Genomic DNA, 22194 nt, shown 5'->3' on the forward strand with positions numbered 1-22194 from the left:
TCTATTCTCGAATAAATCACAAGTTATATTATGTGCAAGAGATAAAAGACCACCGGGCATAGTCCTTTATTATTATTACCCTGATCACACAACCACACAACCACTATCACAACTGCCACGACGACAAGAAGACAGTCAAATTGCCACATTCGGTTTCATATTGTTTATTTTGGTTACTCAGTTACAGTGGCCGTCGTTGCCACCTAACTTATTCATGAGACAAGGTTGAATAGGTTGACTTGAAATAGCTTTATGTTTGTTCTCATCTATATAATCACTAACCTCATCAAGTTTAAATAGCGAAAACGGCTCTGAAAGTTCAGGTCTCCTTCACCTCAAATCACAACACAGCCTAATATATTCTTATCAAGTGAATCAAGTTTGAACCGATCAAAATGATTCAAACGGTCCACCTTCGACTTCCGTCTCCATTACCACTTGAAACCATTCATGTAAATTCAGAAGAGGAAACTACGATATCTGACTTGTTATCTTCAAGTCATGATTTACTATCCAATGAGAATGTATATTTAAGAACAAGATCATCTGGAAAACCTCTATCACCTACAACATTGATATCTGATTTACGTCATGAGAGTGATTCATCATATCCAGTAGAATTACAAGTATGTGTTAGATTATTAGGTGGTAAAGGTGGTTTTGGATCACAATTGAGAGCAGCAGGTGGTAGAATGTCTTCAGGTAAAGCAACAAATATGGATTCATGTAGAGATTTGAGTGGTAGAAGATTAGGTACAATTAAAGAGGCGCAGAGGTGAGTAATGACTAAAGAAAACTTGAGCATATTCAAAGGGAAGAATTTGAACTGATTGATTAAATTATCATAATATAAATAGGCAAGCAGAATTACTTGAATCAGAACCAACATTAAAAGCAAAATTACTAGCAGAAGAAAAATCAAAATTAGAATCATTAGAACGTAAATTAGGTATATCACCTCAGGATAATACTTTAATATCAGAAAATCAAGGAGAAGGAGAAGGATCAAGTAGTAAAAGGAAAAACGATATTGATGAATTGAATTTAGAAGAATTAGCTTCGAAAAAACATAAATTTGAAGATAATAAATTTTTAGAACAAAGTAGAGAAATTAATGAAAATGTTAGAAATGCCGTATCAAAAGGTATGTCATCGTTCATTTTGGGTTTTATTTTATTGCATGTTGGAATAGAATTTTTCAAAGCTGACTTATCACTTTATACATTATATTAGCTATGTTACTTAAGAAAAAGAAGAAACCTGTTAATACTGCAGTCAAATCAACCGATGATGATAAAGTCAAAGGAAAGGCAAAAGAAAAAGTTGAAGAATTAACTAAAAAAGAAAAAGAAAAATTATCAATGCCTCCTCCTCCACTTGCTAATGTAGCTTGAAGTAATATTTGCTTTTTTTACTTTTTACTTGCCCCATTCTTAGCTACTATATAAGAGCTATGTTAATAGTATCGACTGATGTAATCTCATAGGATAGGGGATGTGGATCATGTTGTATTTTTATTCTATCATAAAATGATAACTCAAAATTACCATATCAATTATTTGTATGTATTGTGTTAATGTTACGACCTGAGAAGAGTTTGATTTACTTTACATTCAGTCACTCATCACTTTGAATAAAGAATAAAGGTAACCTTGTTCTAACTTGTATACAGTCAAACTTTGCTCGCTACATGTATACAACTACACTATACACTGTACACTGTACACTACACACTATACACTATACACTATACACTATACAACTACACTATACACTGTACACTGTACACTACACACTACACACTATACACTGTACACTATAAACTATATACACTGTACACTGTACACTGATTCTATGAAATTACACGTACGCGCGTATAGGTTGCAATGACCTGTACGTGTGACTTGATACAGGCAATTGTGCTGTCAAATGCTGTCATATGCAATTCAGTCCAATCATCCGATATATGATATGTACCAAATGAATGAGATCAATACCAAAATGTACCACTGTACTCGAGCACATTGTATTAGATGTTCGACAAGCATGTATCCCTCCCGAGTAAGGGAAAGGGGATTTACCTTTTAGAAAGGTCCTATCAATAATGTTCAATCGTGAGTGACATTTAGCTTTTGATCATGATCGCAAACAACTCTCAATACTCAATAAAGTTGAATTATAACCTTACAGTTCTCGTCCAGCGTTTATGAAGTACTTTTCACTGCGGTAAGGATACCGTACATACAAAACGACAACGAAACGACAACGCGTTTTGTATAACTTTTTTAAGCTTTCAACATGATGGTTACATATATACCAACAAAATGCTGTAATACAGAATACGTAACTTGATATGTTTATCGCTTGATCTACCCTGAATAGACAGACTCTCACTCCACATTTAACTATGATGATGATTCCAGTGATTGCCGTTTTTGCATTTCGTTATCAACTTTTTTTTTTGGGTGTTAATCTCTGGAAAGAACGTTTGATGCGAAGATAAGCTTTTCCGGTTTAATAGTTGTTTCTTTTTCTCTTTTTTCAGCCATTATTGTGAATATAGATAAATATAGATCATTTCTTTCTTTCTTCATTCTCCTCGTGATCATTTCTGTACTAACTCATTCATTCCAATCTTGTGATCTACCAAACTATACATACATAACCATCAAAAAACAAGCCTTCTTATACCCCAAAATTACTTTATAATATCGGTATCATCCTCCGATTGATCCGGTTTCTCCTATTCAAAATCAATTCAAAACAGTAACAACAACAACATCAACAGTAACAACAACATTGATCTTTTGCCACAGTAGAAAGAAGCATATAAATTTAGATAGATACATAGATCCTTTTACTTTCATTTTTACTTTGAAACGCAGCTTTCAAACGCAAGTATTCGTGCTGCTATATCGCGTCTTCTTCAAAGCTATTTCTTTTGATTCACCGACCGACGCACGTTTCTCAAATAACGTCCTTTCATCGAATATTTTGGTTGTTTCGTATGTACAACCGTTCATAATAGTTTATCGACTCAAGATATAACGAACATTTCTGGTCAAGCACAGAGGTATATAAGAGAAACATTTAGACATTAGTTGTCTTTTTCTTTCTTTAATTTCAACGTTTCTTGACATCAATCCATCTTACCTACGGTTGGACACTCTATTTTATTTGAATCATAATGACGCAACCAAATCAACAACTACAATATAAACCTCAAATAAAAGGTAATAATGATATTAATATATCAAGACCTGAATCAACATTACCTACACCGGTATTATCACCTTCAAATTCAATTGGACCTTCACCAGCATTTTCAACAGTCTTACAATCTCCTGCTGTATCTGAATTCGAACTTGAAAATCCTTTTGATAAACTTGGCTTAGGCTTAGGATCAGCATCATCTAAAGCAGCTGATGAATGGCAGATACCTGAATGTTGGGGTCATAGAGGTGTGAGTTATCAGTTCATCATTGTCACAAACTGCCAATACCTTTTCAACATTTAAAGGTCATTCACTAATATATATACATACATGATAACATGATAGGCTTCAGCTAGTTTCCGTAAGCTTTCTTCGTGCATAACCAAAAATTAAGGAAGTTTAGCTGACTTTACTATTATTTGTACATCCTTTATCCCGCTCCATCTTCTTTTATCCTTTGACATCTCCTTTTATCACATTTTATCGAAACCTCTGTGCTTCGTTCTTAATCTGTCCGGCATTCAACATTCCTCTTCTTGAACCTGACAGCCGAAAACACCAAAGCGTCGTTCATAGAAGCCTGTAAAGCAGGAGCTGACGGTATTGAAACCGGTAAGTGGACCTAATTGATCTTCATCCTACCCACTTACATGAAATTGTACTTATAAAACCCATACTCGTATAGATATTCACATCACTGCCGATAATGTTCTTGTGCTATTTCATGATCCCGAATTACATAGAACAACCGATGGTGAAGGTTTGATTCATAAACAACCTTGGGATGGTGTCTTGGAGTGAGTTGACAGTCTCATTCAGATTTTACATGTTATCTCATGTATCCTGAATATCTTTGACAGACACGTTCGAACTAAAGAAGCACCTCATCAACCAATTCCGAAATTCACAGAGGTTTTGGAAATCCTATTACAACCTGAAAATATGAATGTAAAGTTGAATGTCAGTATCCTTACTTGTCCTACTTCTTTTCCCTTTTCATTCCAGCTACCATGCCTCTCCAGCTATGGTAGCTATACCCACACATACAAAAACTTTTCCCATTAACATGTTTCTAGCCTTTTCGTCCTTGTCCTTATCTTGACATCGCGGCTACAATAACGCTTCTTCCCAGCTTTTTCATGTTCAGAAAGCACAGCTAATCTTTTTGGGTCCACCACTCGGACCTATCTGTTTATTCAATAGATCGATTGTAAAGTCGAAAATGACCCAACTAAACTATTCAGTTTGATGAAAGATGTCGTTCAAAGTTATCCCGGATGGGAAACTAAATTAGCACCTAGATTGATATTAGGTATTTGGCATGTGAGTTTGAAGATCTAAGATCTAGCTTTTTCCCTAAGTCTACATTGCAACTTGTCCGATGTTCAATTTGTCCTATTCTTTTTTGCTTTCTGTTGAAATTAATAGCTTAAGCTGATATAATATACATTTTCATTTTCATTTTCATTTTCTTTTCTTTTAGCCAAAATTCATTTCACCAGCATGTGAAATATTACCTTATTTACCTCGTTACGCAATATCAATGTCAATTGAACAATGTTCAAAATACTTTTGGAAAAATTGTCATGGATTTTCAATAATGTATGAAGTTTTAGCTTCATCAAAAGGTCAATCATTTTTAAATCAAGCTAAAAAAGAAAATAAAAAAATTTGTTGTTGGACTGTAAATAGTTGTGAAGAAATGAAACAATGTGTGAAATGGGGTATTAAATCAATTATTAGTGATAAACCTGGATTATGGAGAAAAATTAAACTTGATGTAAGTGAATTTGTCTATCTATATTCGCTATTCGCAATAAATTGCACGATTCCAAGCAAAAGTATGCTAATTTAGTGATTGATTAATAACTTCTTTCAAAAACTTTATATAGATTGAAACGGATAGAGTTAAAGCTTTGAAACCTACTTTACAGTCAGTCATTTTACCTTATTTGTATCCAAAGAATTACTGGTTTCAATATGTAAGTCGAAATATCTTATTACTGCTATTCTTTAAACCCCAAAGAGACATAAAGTATCTAGATATCGGCAAACGTCTTAATATACTGTATTTGCGATTTGAAACAAGAATAAAACTGACTTGTTTGCATTATTGATACGTTTAATACAGGCACGAGCAGCAAAAGAAGAAACTGAATACCTAGTAAGAGAGGGTGGTACATTTGATATACAAGTTCCAGTGATATCAATGAACATTGTTAAACCTTCAGATTCAGCTTAACTTCAAATATATAGTTTTTCAAGTTTTAGTCTACTTTAATTTTTTACGACCAATCAATTGAATTTATTGATATTGATAAATTGATATTATCATAATAAGTATAAAGTATCAGATTCCATCATTTTCACTCTAATGGACAATTTTTTTCCACATTTTCCCTCTTTTACCTCTTTGTTTTTCGGGGGTTTGGGGGTCTCACTCCTTCTTTTAATGATAATGATAATGACTTTTTGTTCTTTTGTTAATTCCTTTTCAATCTTTTAATTAATAATTAATGATAATAATGATTCTCTCTTTTCTTTTCGTAATTTCAGTACGAATATATATATCTAGATTGAATACAAGTCATGTTACGGTATATCATTTACCATTTACTTCTCACAAAATAATAAGTGGAATGGTAAAAGCATAGACACCAACTCTTAAATATTGTCAATCGATGTTGCGAATTCAAGCAAGAAGAAGCAATACAGAAAGATGGCCAGATTTGAAATAACGTCTTTTCTTTTTTGGCATAAAATTCATTTTTGATATGGAAAAACTTCTTTACTACTGATTGATCCTAAAATCACCTACGAAAAAGAGCCTGGAAAGCCTGAAGAGTAATAATAAACTACAAAAGGGCATAAACGACATGCAAATCGCTCAGACCTGAGAAATTGAAGCTACAAGAATGTAAAAGAAAAACACCTATTCTTGCCTTCATTCTTTTTTTATTTGAAGTGATATGCTTATACTGGGATACCGCATTTACCACTGACATTGATATGTACAGCTTTAATTTCAGTGTAGTTTTCTAAAGCGTATTCACCTAATTCTCGACCGAGACCTATAATGAACAATGACATGGTTAGCGACAAATGACGCAGATAAATGAACAAACAAGATGAGTGAAGATCTGTAAGGGAAAAGCCCAAAACCCTCAAATGTCTTCTCACGCCAAGCGGTCCGGTCAAACTGATCGGATGATGCAGATGGCGTATCGCGGAGCAGGGTAGGTCAAGAGTGGTAGAGGCGATGAATGGAGACGAATGCATGATGGCGGTAGGGGAGATAGCGATGAAAAAGATTTGAAAGGCATACTCACCAGATTGTTTGAAACCACCGAATGGAATTTGTGGGTGTAATTCGTTGTAACAGTTAACCCATACAGTACCAGCCTTGAGATTAGCTGCGACTCGAGTGGCTCTTGAGACATCTTGAGTGAATACAGCTGAAGCTAGACCATAGATTGAATCGTTGGCGGACTCAATTACTTCTTCTTCAGTTTCGAATGGTGATACGACAACGACAGGTCCAAAGATTTCTTCTCGGACAATCTTCATATCTGGTTTTACGTCACCGAATACGGTCTAAGCGAATCATGATTGAATTAGCCTTGTTTTGATCATGTTTATTCACAAACAATCCTGAACAATATTAAAAGGCTTTGTAATCGATGTGAAAAAGACAATGTGATAGGGTATCTTGTCCTTGTATCCCGTTCCTATTGGGGAGAACAGGCAGTCCCGGTAAAGGATGGAATGTCACTTACCGGTTCAATGAAGTAACCGGCGTTACCGGATCTCTTACCACCAGTGATAATTGAAGCACCTTCTTGTTTACCACTTTCAACGTATTTCATAATTCGATCAAATTGTAATTGAGATACCTGAGGACCTTGGTAGACGGATGGTTCGAATGGGTCACTGGGAAGGATTTCCAAGTCAGCCCGTGTCATCATGGACAAGAATTTCTGTAATCATTATTGACTCACCCGACCTTGAGTTTAGCAGTAGCAGCTTTGAAGGCGTTGACGAATTTGTCGTGAATTGACTTTTGTACGTAAATTCTTGAACCAGCACAACATGTTTGACCGTGGTTGAAGAAGATACCTTGAGCAGCATATTTGACGGCTTCATCAAAGTTGGCATCTTCGAAAATAATGTTTGAACCTTTACCACCTAATTCAAGAGTGACTTTCTTGATGTTGGATTTTGAAGCTTCTTCCATTACGATTCTACCGACAGCGGTTGAACCGGTGAAAGCGACCTTGTCGACGTCTGGGTGAGAAGCGAGGGATGAACCGACGGTGTTACCGTAACTGTCATGGGGATATTAGCTGAGATTTTTTTGGTAGATGTTCAGGCAATGACTTACCCAACGACAACGTTGATGACACCGGCTGGTACACCAGCTTCCTCGAAAAGTCTGGTCATGTACATGGCGGTTAATGGCGTAAGTTCGGATGGTTTGATGACGACGGTGTTACCGGCAGCGAGAGCAGGAGCAATTTTCCATGCAAACATCAAGAGAGGCTATCGTTGGAAGTAGCAACGTTAGTGGAAGATCTCATCCAGATTGGCATAAAAGAACCACTTACGAAGTTCCATGGGATAATTTGACCACAAACACCGACTGGTTCATGTCTTGTGTATGTTAATTTAGCTTCGGTAGTCTATGATGAAGTGATCGCGTCAGCTCAACAATGATGAAAGTATGTATATAGGAAAGCATCAAACTCACTTCAATGACTTTACCGTGAATTTTATCAGCCCAACCACCATAGTATCTGAATGTTCTAGCAGCTTCAGTAACATCGAAACCTTTTGCTGCTGAGAATGTTTTACCGTTATCTAAAGCTTCGATTGAGGCTAAGATATCTGCATCTCTTTCCATTAATTCAGCAATTTTAATTAAAATTTCACCTCTCTTGAAACCAGGTGTGTGTAAACCCCAAACTTTTTGGAAAGCTGTCTGAGCATGTTTAACAGCCTCGTTTACATCTGCTTCTGTACCTTCTGGAATTGATACAAGTACTTCACCTGTTGATGGGTTGTATACACTAAAAGTGGTAAGATAGAATCGGTTAGTTATATGAGATGAGGATATAGACGGAGCAAATCAAGAAGTATATTATGAAACTCACTCAATGGTTTTAGCATTTTTATCAACTGATTTTGACCATTTACCATTAATGAAAATACCAGTTGGAACTTCAACTTTACCTTTAAAGGCAGAGTGATTGAACTCGTGGGTGAAAGTTGGATCAGACATTGAGTTGAAGAATCTTATTGATCTGTTTCTAATATATGATGAAGAAGGTGTAGCTATAGCTGATTGAAGTTTAATTGAACGAGGAGCAGTTCTTAATAAAACTGAAGCACGAGATGGAGCGATCATTGTGAAAAAAGAAAGAAAAGTGGGCAGGTAGGTAGGTAGGTAGGCGTTTATATATTCTATTCGTCTATAGTTTCTCTAATTGTCTAAATGTCAAACCCCGGTTATCAAGGTTAAATTCGATAAAACAATTAAAAGCGAACAAAGTCGTAGCCTTGTCGGTAAGAAGATAGAGTCAAGTGTCTGTTCAGAATAAACGGTAGTATGTAATCTATCTAATTCTTGTTGATGATGGTAGAAGCAATGAAAAGAATTGAATAGGTCAGGTGAACAGATTAAAAAGGATTATGCAAGTATTATGGAATAAAGTAAAACCAAGTTGAACAATGGGGGGCAGGGGGGTTATATGAAGGGGGAATGATATACCATTTTGAATGTTTTAGTCGGACATGAGGTAAAAAGGTATGTAAAGTACTCAAACTCGGTAACATCATTATACCGGACCGATAACCGTCAAATTCAGAAATATAACCCCATTGTTCCTTTTACTTCACCATAACTGCTTGTGAAATCAGCTTATTGGTGAATGTTTAATAACCGTGTATGTATGTATGTATGTATGTGGATTAGCTGCTTTGTCGGCCAGGGAAAGGGAAATTGAACAGGGTCGGTTACAATCTTACTATCGTTTTCTCACATCTACCTGTTTGTACTACTATACCGCAGGACATAATAGGCTAGCCCAGAATTAACCCTACGGGACCTCCACTTTTATTTTTGATGATGAAACCTGGGATACACATAACACTTTACCCTACCTACTCAGTACATACGTGAACCCACACTACACACTAGTACTACTTGATCACTAGCTTGTCTATGCTTGATTTAATCATTACGTGGGCAAAACAATTCTGATCAAAAAAAAGGTTAAACCCGATAGAATATGGCGTTCTCATATTATAGATACTAATCGCCGGTTATTAAACATTTCCATGCATGTTGACCTTGAGCCAATCAAACAATCGTCGCTTCGCTAATTATTAATCATTATTCCGCTTATATGGAATCCATAAAAACCTTGAACGTGTAATCTGATAGGAAAAACATCATACTAATAAGTATACTAGCATGAAAATGTTCGGTTACTTCATTAACAGATCAAGTTGAACAGCCAGTCAAAGTATCTTGATTATATCATTCGAGCTGATCGAAAGACGGATCTACTTGTATTGGTCTGATTGAATCATTGTGGACAAAGTCAGTACAACAGAATCAAAGGAAATACCCTTCCAATGGTATGTATGAGTAAGCATGTGAAGAAGCAGATCAGAAAATTAGAACCCGCATTTCTCGGTACCATGATCCACCGTTCACAAATTATACCGAACACCTCTATAAGGTGTACTTTGTACGTAAAGTTAGGATGCTCAGTTGTAGAGGTGTTTAATTCCGTCTCTTGGTTTCGAGGATACTAACTTGGCACAAAATAAGATAGATCGTATATAAATGCAATTCATCAAATGTCACATCAATTACATTTTGCGATATTTATCAAAATACACTGAACAAATCTATATCAAGGTCTTCAATTAAATGGACGATGTAGGATTTATGATTGACTCTTATCAGAAGAAGCAGCAGTATTTTGAGGCATTGAAGTTGCATTTATCGCTTCTCTTCATGATCCCATGACCCAACTACCAACATGGGTTTCTTCGGAGGTATCACCTTGTTAGGATGAGTGTTGAGAATCTTTTTGGTGTTGACGTTGACATCTCTCTCGTCCTGATCTGATAAATCTATCCATGGTAGACCCTATACAATCGGATACTTCTTGACTAGAGTTGCAAACTTGACTACCAGTTTGGGATTTAGAGTATGTTTCAGCATCTCCGAAATTATCAAAATCGATAATCCTATCATCACCGTATTTCTCATCATTGTTTGCTAAAACAACAAATGTGCAATTCGAATGATCTTGTTTCTTGTTTTCTTACCATGAGAAACTACTTCAAATCTGCTTTAATTTAACTAACTGCATTCGTGTTTCATTTTCTTCTTCGGCTGTTGTCCCTAGGTCGATGAAAACAATCCACTGGATTTGTTGTCGTTGGACATCGTGACTAGACTGATTTGAAGAGAGAAAAGTTAATTGAAAAAGTAAAAAATATGGCGTTCTGAGAAGAAGAAACATGGTTTGTTCTACAGATGATGCGTGTATGAATAATTGAGCATCAATCCAGTCAGTAAAGTAGATCATGTATGAGCGTTGAGCGTTCGAACACGCTTGACTTCTTCCTCGAAAGGAGTTAGTCGGCGAAGGTCCCTGTGAAGGAGAAGGCTTATCTGATTTGCATATTCTTTAATGCCTTCTTTAGATACATCATCAATTCAATGGACTTTGGTCTTGGCCTTCGAGATTGGTTGTTGGTCAAAATGTAAAGCGTACGCTCGGTATACGCAGTAAGTGCAGTAGACCATGACAAATATATCATATCGTAATTCTCTTCCGATATGAACGGTGATGTTGTCTTGCTCATACATAGCATAGTACCACAGCTATGTAACAACTTTCAAAGGACAGGTATTGTAGAAATCCTTTCATGGTATGTACAGTATTCTGTGTATTTATGGAAGGCCAAAAGAACTCAGCTATCTCAAAGTAGGCCTGAATGGTATGTTTCCTTAAGCGAATTAGCCTTCCATCTTCTTAAGATATCGCTTTTGATGCTATCAACCACTGATAGCAGCTGGCGTACTATATAAATGAAACATACTTGGCAATTCCTATCTCACGATCTCACATAGTTGCCACCCCAAGTTCACTTCTTATAACAATTAGAGGCCATCAGAACGTCATAACCCTACAATATAATGGTATATTTAGCAAACACGTCGGTTCGTCGTACACCTTTACCACAAGGCTCACCATTAACTATAGCTTCATCTGCCACAATTAATTGCACCCAACGGAATTTTACCTCACCATCACAAGCTTCTTCTTCTCAATCAAACGGTGGATCCGCTAGCGGTAAGAGGACTTTGGATCAGTACTTCAAAGAGGATACCATAGCAAGCTCTGGGACAGATGATGTAACGAAGCGGTCAAAATCGTCGTAATCATCACTCCTTAGCGGATCAAGTTGTTTTATGGTAAAATCCTCTGTCCCTTTTTATTGATAACGATAACAGAGTATGGTATCAACAAAAATTCCTACACACAAGTTTCACACCGATAGAACGTTTCTTCAATTAATCTAACCTATATCCATACCACATGCATGACAAAAACATTCAAAACTAATGACTACATACTATATGCACCTGATTTACCATGACCAAATCTATCACCTAAACCTCTTGCATCTTTAATTTTCTTTTGTCTTTCATTATCAGTTAACAATCTACCTGTTACACCCATATCTCTATCATGATCCCAAATTGCTGAAGGTTCTGAATCATCTTTATTCTTTTTCGATAATTTCGATGTATGTTGATCTAATAATGAAGGGCCACGCTAAGGGTGATATCATATTATATATTAGTCGATGATCATCTTTAGCATCAATTTGATAATGATCGTTCTCTTTGAATGATATAAGATGAATATTATAGATATGTGGAAGATATCTTAAGGCTAAATTTTCAAGTCAACAACTCACACTATGTTCTTGTATAGTATTTCTAATTTCATTTTCTCTTTTCCTTTTCCTTCTTTCTTCTTGTTCTTCATCAAATGATAAAATTCTTTCACCTGCTTTATCCTTTTTCCTCTTTATACCTGCAACTTCATCTGCTAATCTTTGTGCTTTCTCTTGAGGTGTTTCTGTCCATACACTATGATCAGTATTTTCTGGTTCTTTAGTAGATTTCGAAAATGTTGTTGGTCTTTTTCGTAATGGGTCGACTGAACAGTATTGTACATGATTGTATCAGCATATGGCATCGATGACTTGGAGTTTAAAGCATACATATATAAATATATATGTATTATTGTATCATATGCTATAATTATAACTTTGCGAAAGAGAACATATCATTCGTTTTGCTATAGACCTAAAATGATCAACTCACCAGCAGATAATACACCACTACTTGGAGGAACCAACATCCATTCTTCTCTTTTTTTCTCTTTTGGTTTATTTTCCTCTTCCAATATCTTTCTACGTCTTTCTTCTCTTTCTAAAAATTCTCTTACTGCTGAACCTGATTCTTCTTCTCCTCCATTACTTTGTACAGGCATAGGTCCAATAACATCATCATCATCATCGCTGTCTTCTTCGTACTGGGCAGTATTCGTTGTAGCTGCAGTAGTAGGTCTCGATGGTCCTGCAGTAGGTAAAGAGGGACCAGCTATGGACGTAGGCAGAGTGGGTCCAGCGGCTTTATTTGTACGCCTAGCAACTAAATGAGGTGGAAGTGATGGTCCATAATCATCATCATCCTCCTCTTCATCATCTGGTAGTGTAGATGCTGGTGGGAGTCGCGAAGGTCCTTCTATTTCTGGGGAAGGTGATCTCGAGTTTGTACTACCACCTGCTAAATGAGCCAGATGTGGTGGTAGTGATGGTCCTATAGGCATGCTGAGTATCTGTAATCGTATGGTACAAGAGGCTGAGCAAATAAAATAACACGAAAAGACAGTTAAATTATAAAAGTGGAGGATGTTTCATGTTTCGTATTTTTATGCCGAGATGATGATGTATGGTTATGTTGTATGGCGGTGCATCATATATATAACGTCTATGTAATTGCCACCTAATTTTCAATTTCTTTCCCATTATTATATCATCTTTCGTCTGTCGAACAAACCTGTAGTCAAGAGTGAAGATGGCTCAAGATACTAAACCTCTGATGCCATCTTTATCACCAGAAGATGATTTAGATTTACCACCACCATCATATGATCATGCTTTAGCATCATCTTCTACGGATAATCAATACGGTCCAACTTCATCTTCATCTTCTTCTTCTCAAGCAGTAATAGAAGATAGAGTTATACCTCAAAATTTATTACATTTATTTTCTGGACCAAGTAATGGTGAACCTCCAATTGGTAGAGAATATGTACCACCTGAACAAATTAACAGAATCGAATGGCGTCAAAAAGGTTCATCTATTGAATCTTTTGATCCTAAATTATCTGACCGTAAGTTTTGTCTTTTCCATCACGCCTTTCTTTATTGATATTGAGCTAAGAAATGAATGCTACTTCAATATTTAGCCAATGTGATGTATGATTTTATCAGAGCTCAAGCTATGACTCCGCCAACAGTGAAAATCAGATGTAAAGGTATGCATACGGAACTCTCACAAAGAGATCAAACTGTCATTGAGAATGGTATGCAAGTTCAAAAGAAAAGCGGTGAAACCTATTTCGTCACGGATTTCAATTTTACCGTGAGTTTTTCACATTCGTTCTCAGTAGATAAGTTTATGATCATGGCTCATCAATCCGTGCATATATGTATAGATTGACTTGACAGATATAATTAATCATCCTACAAATAACGGTCATATTCATCTTAGGTCTATACCATCTTTTGTTCCCACTCACAGAGGGAGTCATTATATGAGATATGGAGCTAGTTTCGCACCGGAACATCGTACTACTACTCAAGGGGGATATCAGGTTCTGAATTCGAATATAGAATATTCAGCTACGGACGTAGGTAGAAAAACAACTTTAACTGAACAAAGTGAACACGATTTATGGAATGCGTATAGATTTAAAAAAGGTATACCAGGTTGGGTTAATATGAAAGATGTTCCAGAATTTTGGAATACTAGACCAGGATCAAAATTATGTTCATCTTCTACAGCTGAAGTCGATTTAGAAAATGGTAGATCAATTACAGGTGTTAATGATAAACCAAGTTTAAAAGAATGGTGTAAAGTTTATTGTAGAGATAAAGGTATTTTCAAGGAATTCTCAGTATATAAAGGTGTTTATGGTTGGGAATTGGAAAATTTACAAACTGGTACGTCCGTCATCTCTTCAGATAATGTACATATTTTGACTACATACTAATCCCTGTTCTTCCTGTATAGCAATCAAAAATGCTATTCTATCAACAGGTTATCAATCTAACTATTTGGACGTAACTACCGAATTAACACCTGCGTCTTTGGTCATCCGACCTAACAATATTTTCAGTCGGGCTGTAAATCATGTAAGTAAATATCTCCATCTATTCAGTGCAATTATAATAAACTAATAATTCTGATGATATAGGGTTTCATATATTTCCTCTCTTGGATAACTTTGGTTTGGCCATTAATTTGGATACTCAAAAGGGTGTTCCCTAGATTTTTCGGTGCACCATGGGGTGTATCTTATGTTAATTGTAAGTATTCCCCCTACAAAATCACCTCGAATATGTAAATATAGATAACTAATATATTCGATTTCATTTTAGACGCTTTAAAATGCTATCCACCACTACCTTCAACATATCCATCAGAAAGTATATCACAAGCTCAAGATAGATTACCTAGTTTATATAAATTGCATCCTGAATTACCTGAAAATCCTTTATTACAATATGGACCAAAAGGTGTACATTATTTATTAGGTAGAAAAGAAGGTGAATGGTTTAGAGAATGGGAAGAAAGGATTAGAATGGGTGTAAGAATGAAATTTCAAGGTCAATTGCAAGGTGATACAGTTAATAATGAGAATGTCGGTCAAGGATTAGATGGTTATTAGTTGGAGGTTTCAACACTGGTATTGTATATGTATTATCTGATTTTGATTTTCGGTCGTGTATTGTATGTCCGTATTCCTGTCTTGTATATTTATCATGCAAATACACGAAGTTGTGCCAATGAATCAAAACTTCTCAAAGCGTAATATTTCGTTACATTCGTTATGATTTGTCGTCGTGATTATATAGCGTGTTGTTCATATATGTAAGATCGGATATCAATCAGAATCATCTTCCTCCCTCATCACCTTTTTCGTTCTCCAGCAACTCGTCTTGTTCTTCTTGATCAGATACTTCATCTTCTTCATCCTCTTGACCTTTAATCCCATCTTCTTCTTCTTCACTTTGAGCATCCTCACCTTCCTCTTCCTGATCCTGATTTTCATCGTCATCGTCATTGTCATTATCTCCTTGTTCCTCTTCGGTCATACCAATATCCGAATCGTCTTTATTAGGATTCCAAACATAATTATTATCATCTTCATCTGAATCAATATCAGAATCAATGATCCAAGCTGTAGATTTCATTCTTCTATTTGATCTAGCCGATAACTTAATTCTATAAGTGGGATACCTTTGTTGTTGTCTTTCAACATATTTCCTCTTTCGTCTTGAAGAATCAATTTGTAATAATAATGATAAGTATTCTACGTTTATAAAGTATATATAGTCAGTTACTGTAATTGGTTTGATCGAAAATCAAAATATAACATACCTTGTTCAGCTTTAATTTCCTCTTTATTCAATCTAGAAATTTGTCTCATATCGTCAACAACGTTTCCCATAATACGATGTGATTCCTCAAATTCCTCTATTTTATCATTTTTCATTGATGCCCATAACAAATCTTCATGCGTCCTATCATAAGCTTCATCCAGGGTATTTAAAGCTGCATCCAACTCGTTATCTTCTAATTCAGTCGCACAATCACTCAAACCATCATCTTCCAAAATATCTTGTATATTATCTTTCCCTTCGTCATCGTGTTCGTTTTGTGTTGTATTTTGAGTAGAGATGAATGGGATATCTCTCCAAGGTATTTCACCTGGAGGAAAGATTGCTTGGTTATATTGAGGTATGCGCACCAGCTCCTCATCTTTGTCATCTGTCCGTTCTTTGTCATCTTCTCCTTCGTCATCCTGAAAAATCCTGTCTATAAAATCCTGAATGATCTCTTGAGGATGTTTCAAATTAGCTCTTAAGAGTGCTTGATGAACATGATCAGCGTTCAATGTCGGTACTGTTTCTTCATCTAGCGGTGGCTGTTGATGATTTGATTGTTCGGCAATAGTGATGGAATGGTATATGAGTTGTCGAAGTTGATGAACTAATAATGTATGTATACCCTTGAGTACTGGGTAAGATAAATGTCTAGGTTGATCTGGATTTAGTAGTCTACAAGAAGGTTTTAATCAGCTAAACCACAAACATTGAAACCATGGATTCAACTTACCTAGTGACCCTTTCAATCATTTTGAAATTGAACACTTCTATACCTGACAACAATAAATGATCATACATGCCAATTCTCCTTAATTTGGAAAGTGTAGCTTCATTTTGCATTATCTCTTTACTTGCTTGGTTTAATCTCTTCAATTTATTAGGTAAATCATTTTCAAGTTTGATGTCATCTTGATTTTCGTTTTGATTTTCGTTTTGATTTTGATCTAAAGAAGCAAAAATAGCATCTGCACCACCAGCTAAATCAATTTCATCTTTTGTTAAACCTTTTTCTTTTATCAATTTTGATACTCTATATTTTTCTCTATTTCTACGTCGATTAATAATTTCAGCTAATAATTTTTTTTGTTCATTAGTTCTTTCTTTTTTAGGTATCGTTATTATATTCTCATAATTCATTTGATCTATTATAATTTTCCCTTTTGGATCTCCTTTTATTGGTTTATTATTATTACAAGTATTATCTTCTTCTCCCGCTTCTCCTTTTTCTTCATTCGCTTCTAATTCTTCATTCTCTATAATATCATGATTTTCGAATTTCCCTCGCGAATTCCCTCTAACACGATCAGAATACCAATTTGACCAATCAGGTTTTAACAGATTATTTATTGTGGTCAGATTTTCAGAATTGATAGATTCTAAATAATCATTAATCTCCCAATCATTTTCCATTTTTCTGTATGTTGGGTGATTTTCCAAAATCTTATTACGTCTGTAAGCTGTTGAAGCGTCTATTGGTTTTTTACCTTCATCTTCTTCGTCATCGTCATCTTCGAAATTTCCAAGTGAAATGCTGTTCGACAAGGCTTTACGTTGTAATTTTCTTTCTCTACGTTTCAATATTGACTTTTCTTCTTGTTCCCTTTTATGTATTTGGTTGATTACAATTTCTGATAATTCTTCTTCTTTCTCAATCCATCGATCTGATATTTCTCTTGCACCAGGTGCAATACCTCCTCTCCATGATCTTACACCGTCCCATTTCTTTCTTTCATTTGGTAAATTCTCATGATATTGTGATCTTTTTCTATCAACTTGACCAACAATTCTTGAACCTAATTCTAATAAATCCAAATACCATTCAATTTCTTCTGGCGTTTTACTCTTCAACTCTTCAGATATTAAATCAACCCTATACCTTGAATGTCTGGATAATAAAGCAAAGAAAGATTCCTTCTCTTCAGGCGTCCATATACTATTTGAAGGTGGTACGATTGTATCGTTTGGATTCCTCTTATTAGGAACTAATATTGTACCTTGACCCAAAATCTGTTTTTTAGATTCTGTAATATGTTTATCTAGATGATGTAAATACCATTTCGAACCAGATTCATTGGGTATATTCATATCGGTTGATACTTTGAATCATCAGCTTTGCTTGATGAAGGCCCAGACATACATATGAAGAAGCTGAAATAAGTAAAATGATGTGCAATATGCATTAGGAATTATCGCCCAAATCCAAAGAAAACCAAAAAAAAGAATAACTACTTTAGGCGGAAGTAACCGACAAGTCCACCGAACAGCGTAGCACGTTATACCATTCCAGTCATAGTAATTCACATGGTCATTGCTTGTTTTATTCAAACGCTTATCTCAGCTCAACCAGAGGACTCGACACTATGCAAGCGTTACACAAGCAAGTGCAGAAATTTAAGTCAAAAAAGTCAGATACATCGAAGTCGCAAAAAATGAGTCAACGCGGTGGTATCAAATCAAAGTGACCTAAAAACTTGAAGCCCGACGTGGGACTCGAACCCACAATCGCCCGATCGAACCACAGAGTCATAAGAGTCGGGAGCCGTAACCGAATTTGGCCAGCCGGGCCACCAGATGATTTATGAGTTTTCATGTTAAATATATAGTGATTCCTCAGAACGTCTGGTGAGTGATACCCATATTTTGACTATATCAATCCTGTCAGCGACTCCTTAGTTTTTCCTCACGAAACTTAGATGATGTGAGGTTCACATTTAATTGACTTTCGACCGTCTTGTGACAAAAGGATTAAGATAACTGTGCTTAGGGCAACGTGTCTAGTCAGCGTTCATTGAGACAGAGTCTCTGTGGGGTGGGATATCTGTGAGCCGAAACTTGCCCATTATTGTTCAAACCAACATCTGACTGTGGTAAGATTCACAAGCTAAATTCAGGATCAAGACCCTTAAGAAAGACTACTACATTTTGCATGACAGCTTTGCCTGCCCATAGTCGAGACTTACGGTCATTCTCATATAAACAGAAAAACAGAAAAAATCTGTCGTCAGTATCAACCTTGTTGAGATTTGACCTGAAGCTTCACTTCGCTATAACCGAGGTTACACTGTAGAGGTTATCACCGCTGACGTCAATCAACAGAACAATCGATTAATCGGCAATGTCCTCTAATGCCGATCATGTTCATCACTTTATATTTTGTGAAAATATACGATATAGCATAAATAATTATTCAAATCGATTGATCATCTTGTGTTACTTATGTTCTTGTATAACCATACGTAGCAATCACAAGGGGCAATGATACGCTCAAGACCATTCAGCTCATTGAGCATACGCAGACCACATCAACTCAAAGGTCAGATACGATTTAACAGTACCAATACTTCCACTACAACTGAAATACCGAAATCATCTCGATCGAGAAGCGCTAAATGGGCAAGAAGGAGTTTGGTGACCGGAGTGGTGGTCGGTGGTCTTTGGACATACGATAATCAGTTTAATGCTAGTGCTGTATATAGAAGTCTGATAACTGCTTATATAGGGTAAGTCCGCGATATACAGTTGCAGGCTAGATCATTACTAATATTTGATCGTGTGATAGGCTGGTATGTACGATAGATTGTGAGCTAGCAGGTACAATTCGATTGGCGGATCGCTCTTTACTGATTTGATTTATAGATAAGATCAACTTTTCACCTTCCAATGCAGATCAGATAGAAGCATTACATGAGAGAGTAGCAGGTAGATTAAAATGGGCTATTGATACGAATCAGGGATTATACCTGAAACTTGGTCAAGCTTTAGGTAAGTAAGGTAACTCTAACTATTAGGTATAAGTCTAACAGCTACTCTTATAGGATTACAAGCTGCTTTACTACCGAGACCATATCGAGAAGCGTTTGGACATGTATTTGATAGAGCTCCTGCAGTGTCTTATGAGGAGGTTATCGGTGTAAGTTAATCCTTCTACCTTTACATTAACCTACTTCGTTCAGCTAACACTAATTTTGATAAAATACAGGTATTCCAAAAAGACTTATCACTTAACCCATTAGATGTATTTGAAACTTTCTCCAAACAACCACTAGCTTCAGCATCAATAGCACAAGTTCATAAAGCGACATTGAAACCTAGATTAGGTGGTGAAGGTGAAAAAGGAAAAGTAGTGGCAGTAAAAGTTCAAAAGCCAGCTATCGAAAAACAGATGGAATGGGATTTATTCAGTTATAGGTGAGCTCTATCAGAGTGACTTCACCTAATTCGTCTTTGGAAGCTAATTTTTTGTAGATCACTTATGTGGATGTGCGAGAGACTGTTTGATATGCCTAGTAAGTTTATTCGTTGCCTTGCGATCTATAAGCATGATCCAGCTAACCCAATATATAGTGTACTTTGTGTAAGCCTTTCGATCACTTCCAAACTTCTGGAAATGTTACCGACAGATTTCCTGTTTAGCGCCAAGTACGTTTCTGATCAGATGCGACTCGAAACATCTTTCAAGAATGAAGCGAATAATGCTCGTCGGTGTGCAGAACTTGTAGCTCAGACTCCAGAACTGAAAGATGACGTATACGTGCCAAGGATTTTTGGAGAAGCGGAAGGATGTAAGGAGAGTGATAGAATTATGGTGATGGAATGGGTCGATGGTTGTAGGTGAGTATCCCCTTGAATTGTCCATTCATGCTGGACCCATTCGATGGGTCACCAACTTTGATCCTCTGAATAATGACTGATAGCCGATCCCCTCATTCTTTAGGCTGAACGACCGTCAACAGCTAGAAAAATGGGGTTTGAATTTGCGAGAAACTATGGATTTAGCTATATCAACCATGTCAGCAATGACTTTTTCATGGGGGTTTATACATTGTGATCCGCATCCGGGAAACATACTAGTAAGACCTCATCCAACGAAGAAGGGTAAACCGCAGCTTGTAAGTCTAGTTATCCGAATTAGCCGTAATAATGTGCTCACACTCCATTGACATTCCAATGGTAATAAGGTATTGATAGATCACGGGTTATATATAAGTCTCCCTAGAGAATTTAGAGAAGATTACTGTACATTATGGAGATCGCTATTTGTGTTGGACGTACCTAAAATCGAAACGATAGCAAGAAAGTGGGGTATAGCATTAGATGCTAATATGTGAGTGGCTACTTGGAGCCAGTATATTTGTACGAGGAAGTGTTAACTGACTAGTCATCCAATATGTCGATAGGTTCGCATCTGCAATCCTACTTCGACCATTCCAGGTGAATAAGAATAAAAAGAACGCAGAGAAGAACAAAATTCCTGAGAAAAATCAATATGAGCAACAGGTGGAATTGAAAGAAAGGATGAAGAAGATGTTGGAAAATGAGCAGTTGATACCTAGAGTGAGTAAAGATAATCGCTTCATGGGAATATCAATACTAATTTAGTCTCTTTAGGAATTGATCTTTCTAACTAGATGTCAAAGGATGATGCAAGCTAATAACCAGGTGAGTATATCTTATATCGTTTTCGAAGTGAAGAGAAATTAATCATTGACTATTTATGTAGTTACTTGGATCACCCTCTTCACGAGTTAACTTGACTGCCAGAGTAAGTTATATTTCTCCATTCTTGATTGGATATGGGACCAAGCTGATGATGAGATACTGGTTTATAGTGGGCTTCGATTGGCTATACGAATTCTTTGACAGGATCAAGATCATTGAATTCAGTCGGAATATCTAGATGGTTAAAAGATAGATTAGATGCGTTTGTTTTTAGATTCACATTATCAATTGTTGATATAGCATTTTGGTTTACTTTACAAAAACAACGTAGGTTATATATCCTAGATTAGACGAGGAAATCTGTCGTATCTTTCGCATCTTCCGGTTACACCTCGAATCATATAATTGACTAATACAACATATTGTTTGACTATTTAGGCTTCTTACCTAAAGAAAAAGGCGGATGGGAAGATAAATTACAAAAACAATTTGAAGCTATGGCGAAAGAAGAATTTGGTATTGAGATTGATGATACTGTGTTTTTAGGATAATCATTGGCATAGAAAGTAATGAAATCTACCTTATATGAATTATGTAGCTTTAGAACTGGAATCTAGAATTGTTATATATTTTGCGAATATACCATTTTCCTTCAAACGTGTTGTTACTACCTATTCGGATGTAAAAGGGGATGCTTTAGAGAAAATATAGATAATATAATGTATTTATAGTATTTATAGTATTTATATGCATGCATGTGATGATAA

The 22194-nt window shown here is 36.0% G+C and overlaps 8 protein-coding genes and 1 non-coding gene across 9 annotated transcripts; 5 read left to right on the forward strand and 4 right to left on the reverse strand.

Moving 5' to 3' along the window:
* Positions 1–395: 395 nt before the first annotated feature.
* On the forward strand, positions 396–1394 carry L201_006347 (uncharacterized protein; the record flags this gene model as incomplete). The annotated part of the gene is made up of 3 exons (XM_066222068.1): positions 396–775; positions 858–1144; positions 1234–1394. 3 exons carry the CDS (start codon positions 396–398, stop codon positions 1392–1394), a joined length of 828 nt encoding a protein of 275 aa, XP_066078165.1.
* A 1793-nt stretch (positions 1395–3187) lies between these two features.
* Positions 3188–5456, forward strand: L201_006348 (uncharacterized protein; the record flags this gene model as incomplete). Its single annotated transcript, XM_066222069.1, has 9 exons — positions 3188–3463; positions 3560–3575; positions 3764–3826; positions 3900–4011; positions 4075–4174; positions 4418–4537; positions 4698–4994; positions 5107–5196; positions 5346–5456. The coding sequence occupies 9 exons, from the start codon at positions 3188–3190 to the stop codon at positions 5454–5456; spliced, it is 1185 nt and encodes a 394-aa protein (XP_066078166.1).
* A 731-nt stretch (positions 5457–6187) lies between these two features.
* On the reverse strand, positions 6188–8618 carry L201_006349 (uncharacterized protein; the record flags this gene model as incomplete). The annotated part of the gene is made up of 8 exons (XM_066222070.1): positions 6188–6285; positions 6544–6808; positions 6991–7144; positions 7213–7539; positions 7596–7753; positions 7819–7893; positions 7962–8280; positions 8365–8618. 8 exons carry the CDS (start codon positions 8616–8618, stop codon positions 6188–6190), a joined length of 1650 nt encoding a protein of 549 aa, XP_066078167.1.
* Positions 8619–11432: 2814 nt separating this feature from the next.
* On the forward strand, positions 11433–11678 carry L201_006350 (uncharacterized protein; the record flags this gene model as incomplete). Its single annotated transcript, XM_066222071.1, has 1 exon — positions 11433–11678. The coding sequence occupies one exon, from the start codon at positions 11433–11435 to the stop codon at positions 11676–11678; it is 246 nt and encodes an 81-aa protein (XP_066078168.1).
* Positions 11679–11865: 187 nt separating this feature from the next.
* On the reverse strand, positions 11866–13140 carry L201_006351 (uncharacterized protein; the record flags this gene model as incomplete). Its single annotated transcript, XM_066222072.1, has 3 exons — positions 11866–12075; positions 12221–12465; positions 12633–13140. The coding sequence occupies 3 exons, from the start codon at positions 13138–13140 to the stop codon at positions 11866–11868; spliced, it is 963 nt and encodes a 320-aa protein (XP_066078169.1).
* A 248-nt stretch (positions 13141–13388) lies between these two features.
* Positions 13389–15267, forward strand: L201_006352 (uncharacterized protein; the record flags this gene model as incomplete). The annotated part of the gene is made up of 6 exons (XM_066222073.1): positions 13389–13707; positions 13783–13958; positions 14032–14539; positions 14610–14731; positions 14794–14905; positions 14978–15267. 6 exons carry the CDS (start codon positions 13389–13391, stop codon positions 15265–15267), a joined length of 1527 nt encoding a protein of 508 aa, XP_066078170.1.
* A 226-nt stretch (positions 15268–15493) lies between these two features.
* On the reverse strand, positions 15494–18073 carry L201_006353 (uncharacterized protein; the record flags this gene model as incomplete). Its single annotated transcript, XM_066222074.1, has 4 exons — positions 15494–15582; positions 15625–15912; positions 15981–16660; positions 16719–18073. 4 exons carry the CDS (start codon positions 18071–18073, stop codon positions 15494–15496), a joined length of 2412 nt encoding a protein of 803 aa, XP_066078171.1.
* Positions 18074–18460: 387 nt separating this feature from the next.
* On the reverse strand, positions 18461–18553 carry L201_006354. Its single transcript has one exon. It is a non-coding gene; the product is annotated as a tRNA-Lys (tRNA).
* Positions 18554–19243: 690 nt separating this feature from the next.
* L201_006355 (uncharacterized protein) lies at positions 19244–21978 on the forward strand (the record flags this gene model as incomplete). Its single annotated transcript, XM_066222075.1, has 15 exons — positions 19244–19488; positions 19548–19567; positions 19625–19750; positions 19804–19898; positions 19968–20176; positions 20234–20274; positions 20333–20342; positions 20402–20599; positions 20703–20877; positions 20947–21092; positions 21166–21322; positions 21377–21427; positions 21489–21530; positions 21598–21754; positions 21866–21978. 15 exons carry the CDS (start codon positions 19244–19246, stop codon positions 21976–21978), a joined length of 1785 nt encoding a protein of 594 aa, XP_066078172.1.
* Between the last annotated feature and the right edge of the window lie 216 nt (positions 21979–22194).

Source organism: Kwoniella dendrophila, chromosome 8 (genome assembly GCF_036810415.1).
Source record: "Kwoniella dendrophila CBS 6074 chromosome 8, complete sequence".
Taxonomy (NCBI): domain Eukaryota; kingdom Fungi; phylum Basidiomycota; class Tremellomycetes; order Tremellales; family Cryptococcaceae; genus Kwoniella; species Kwoniella dendrophila.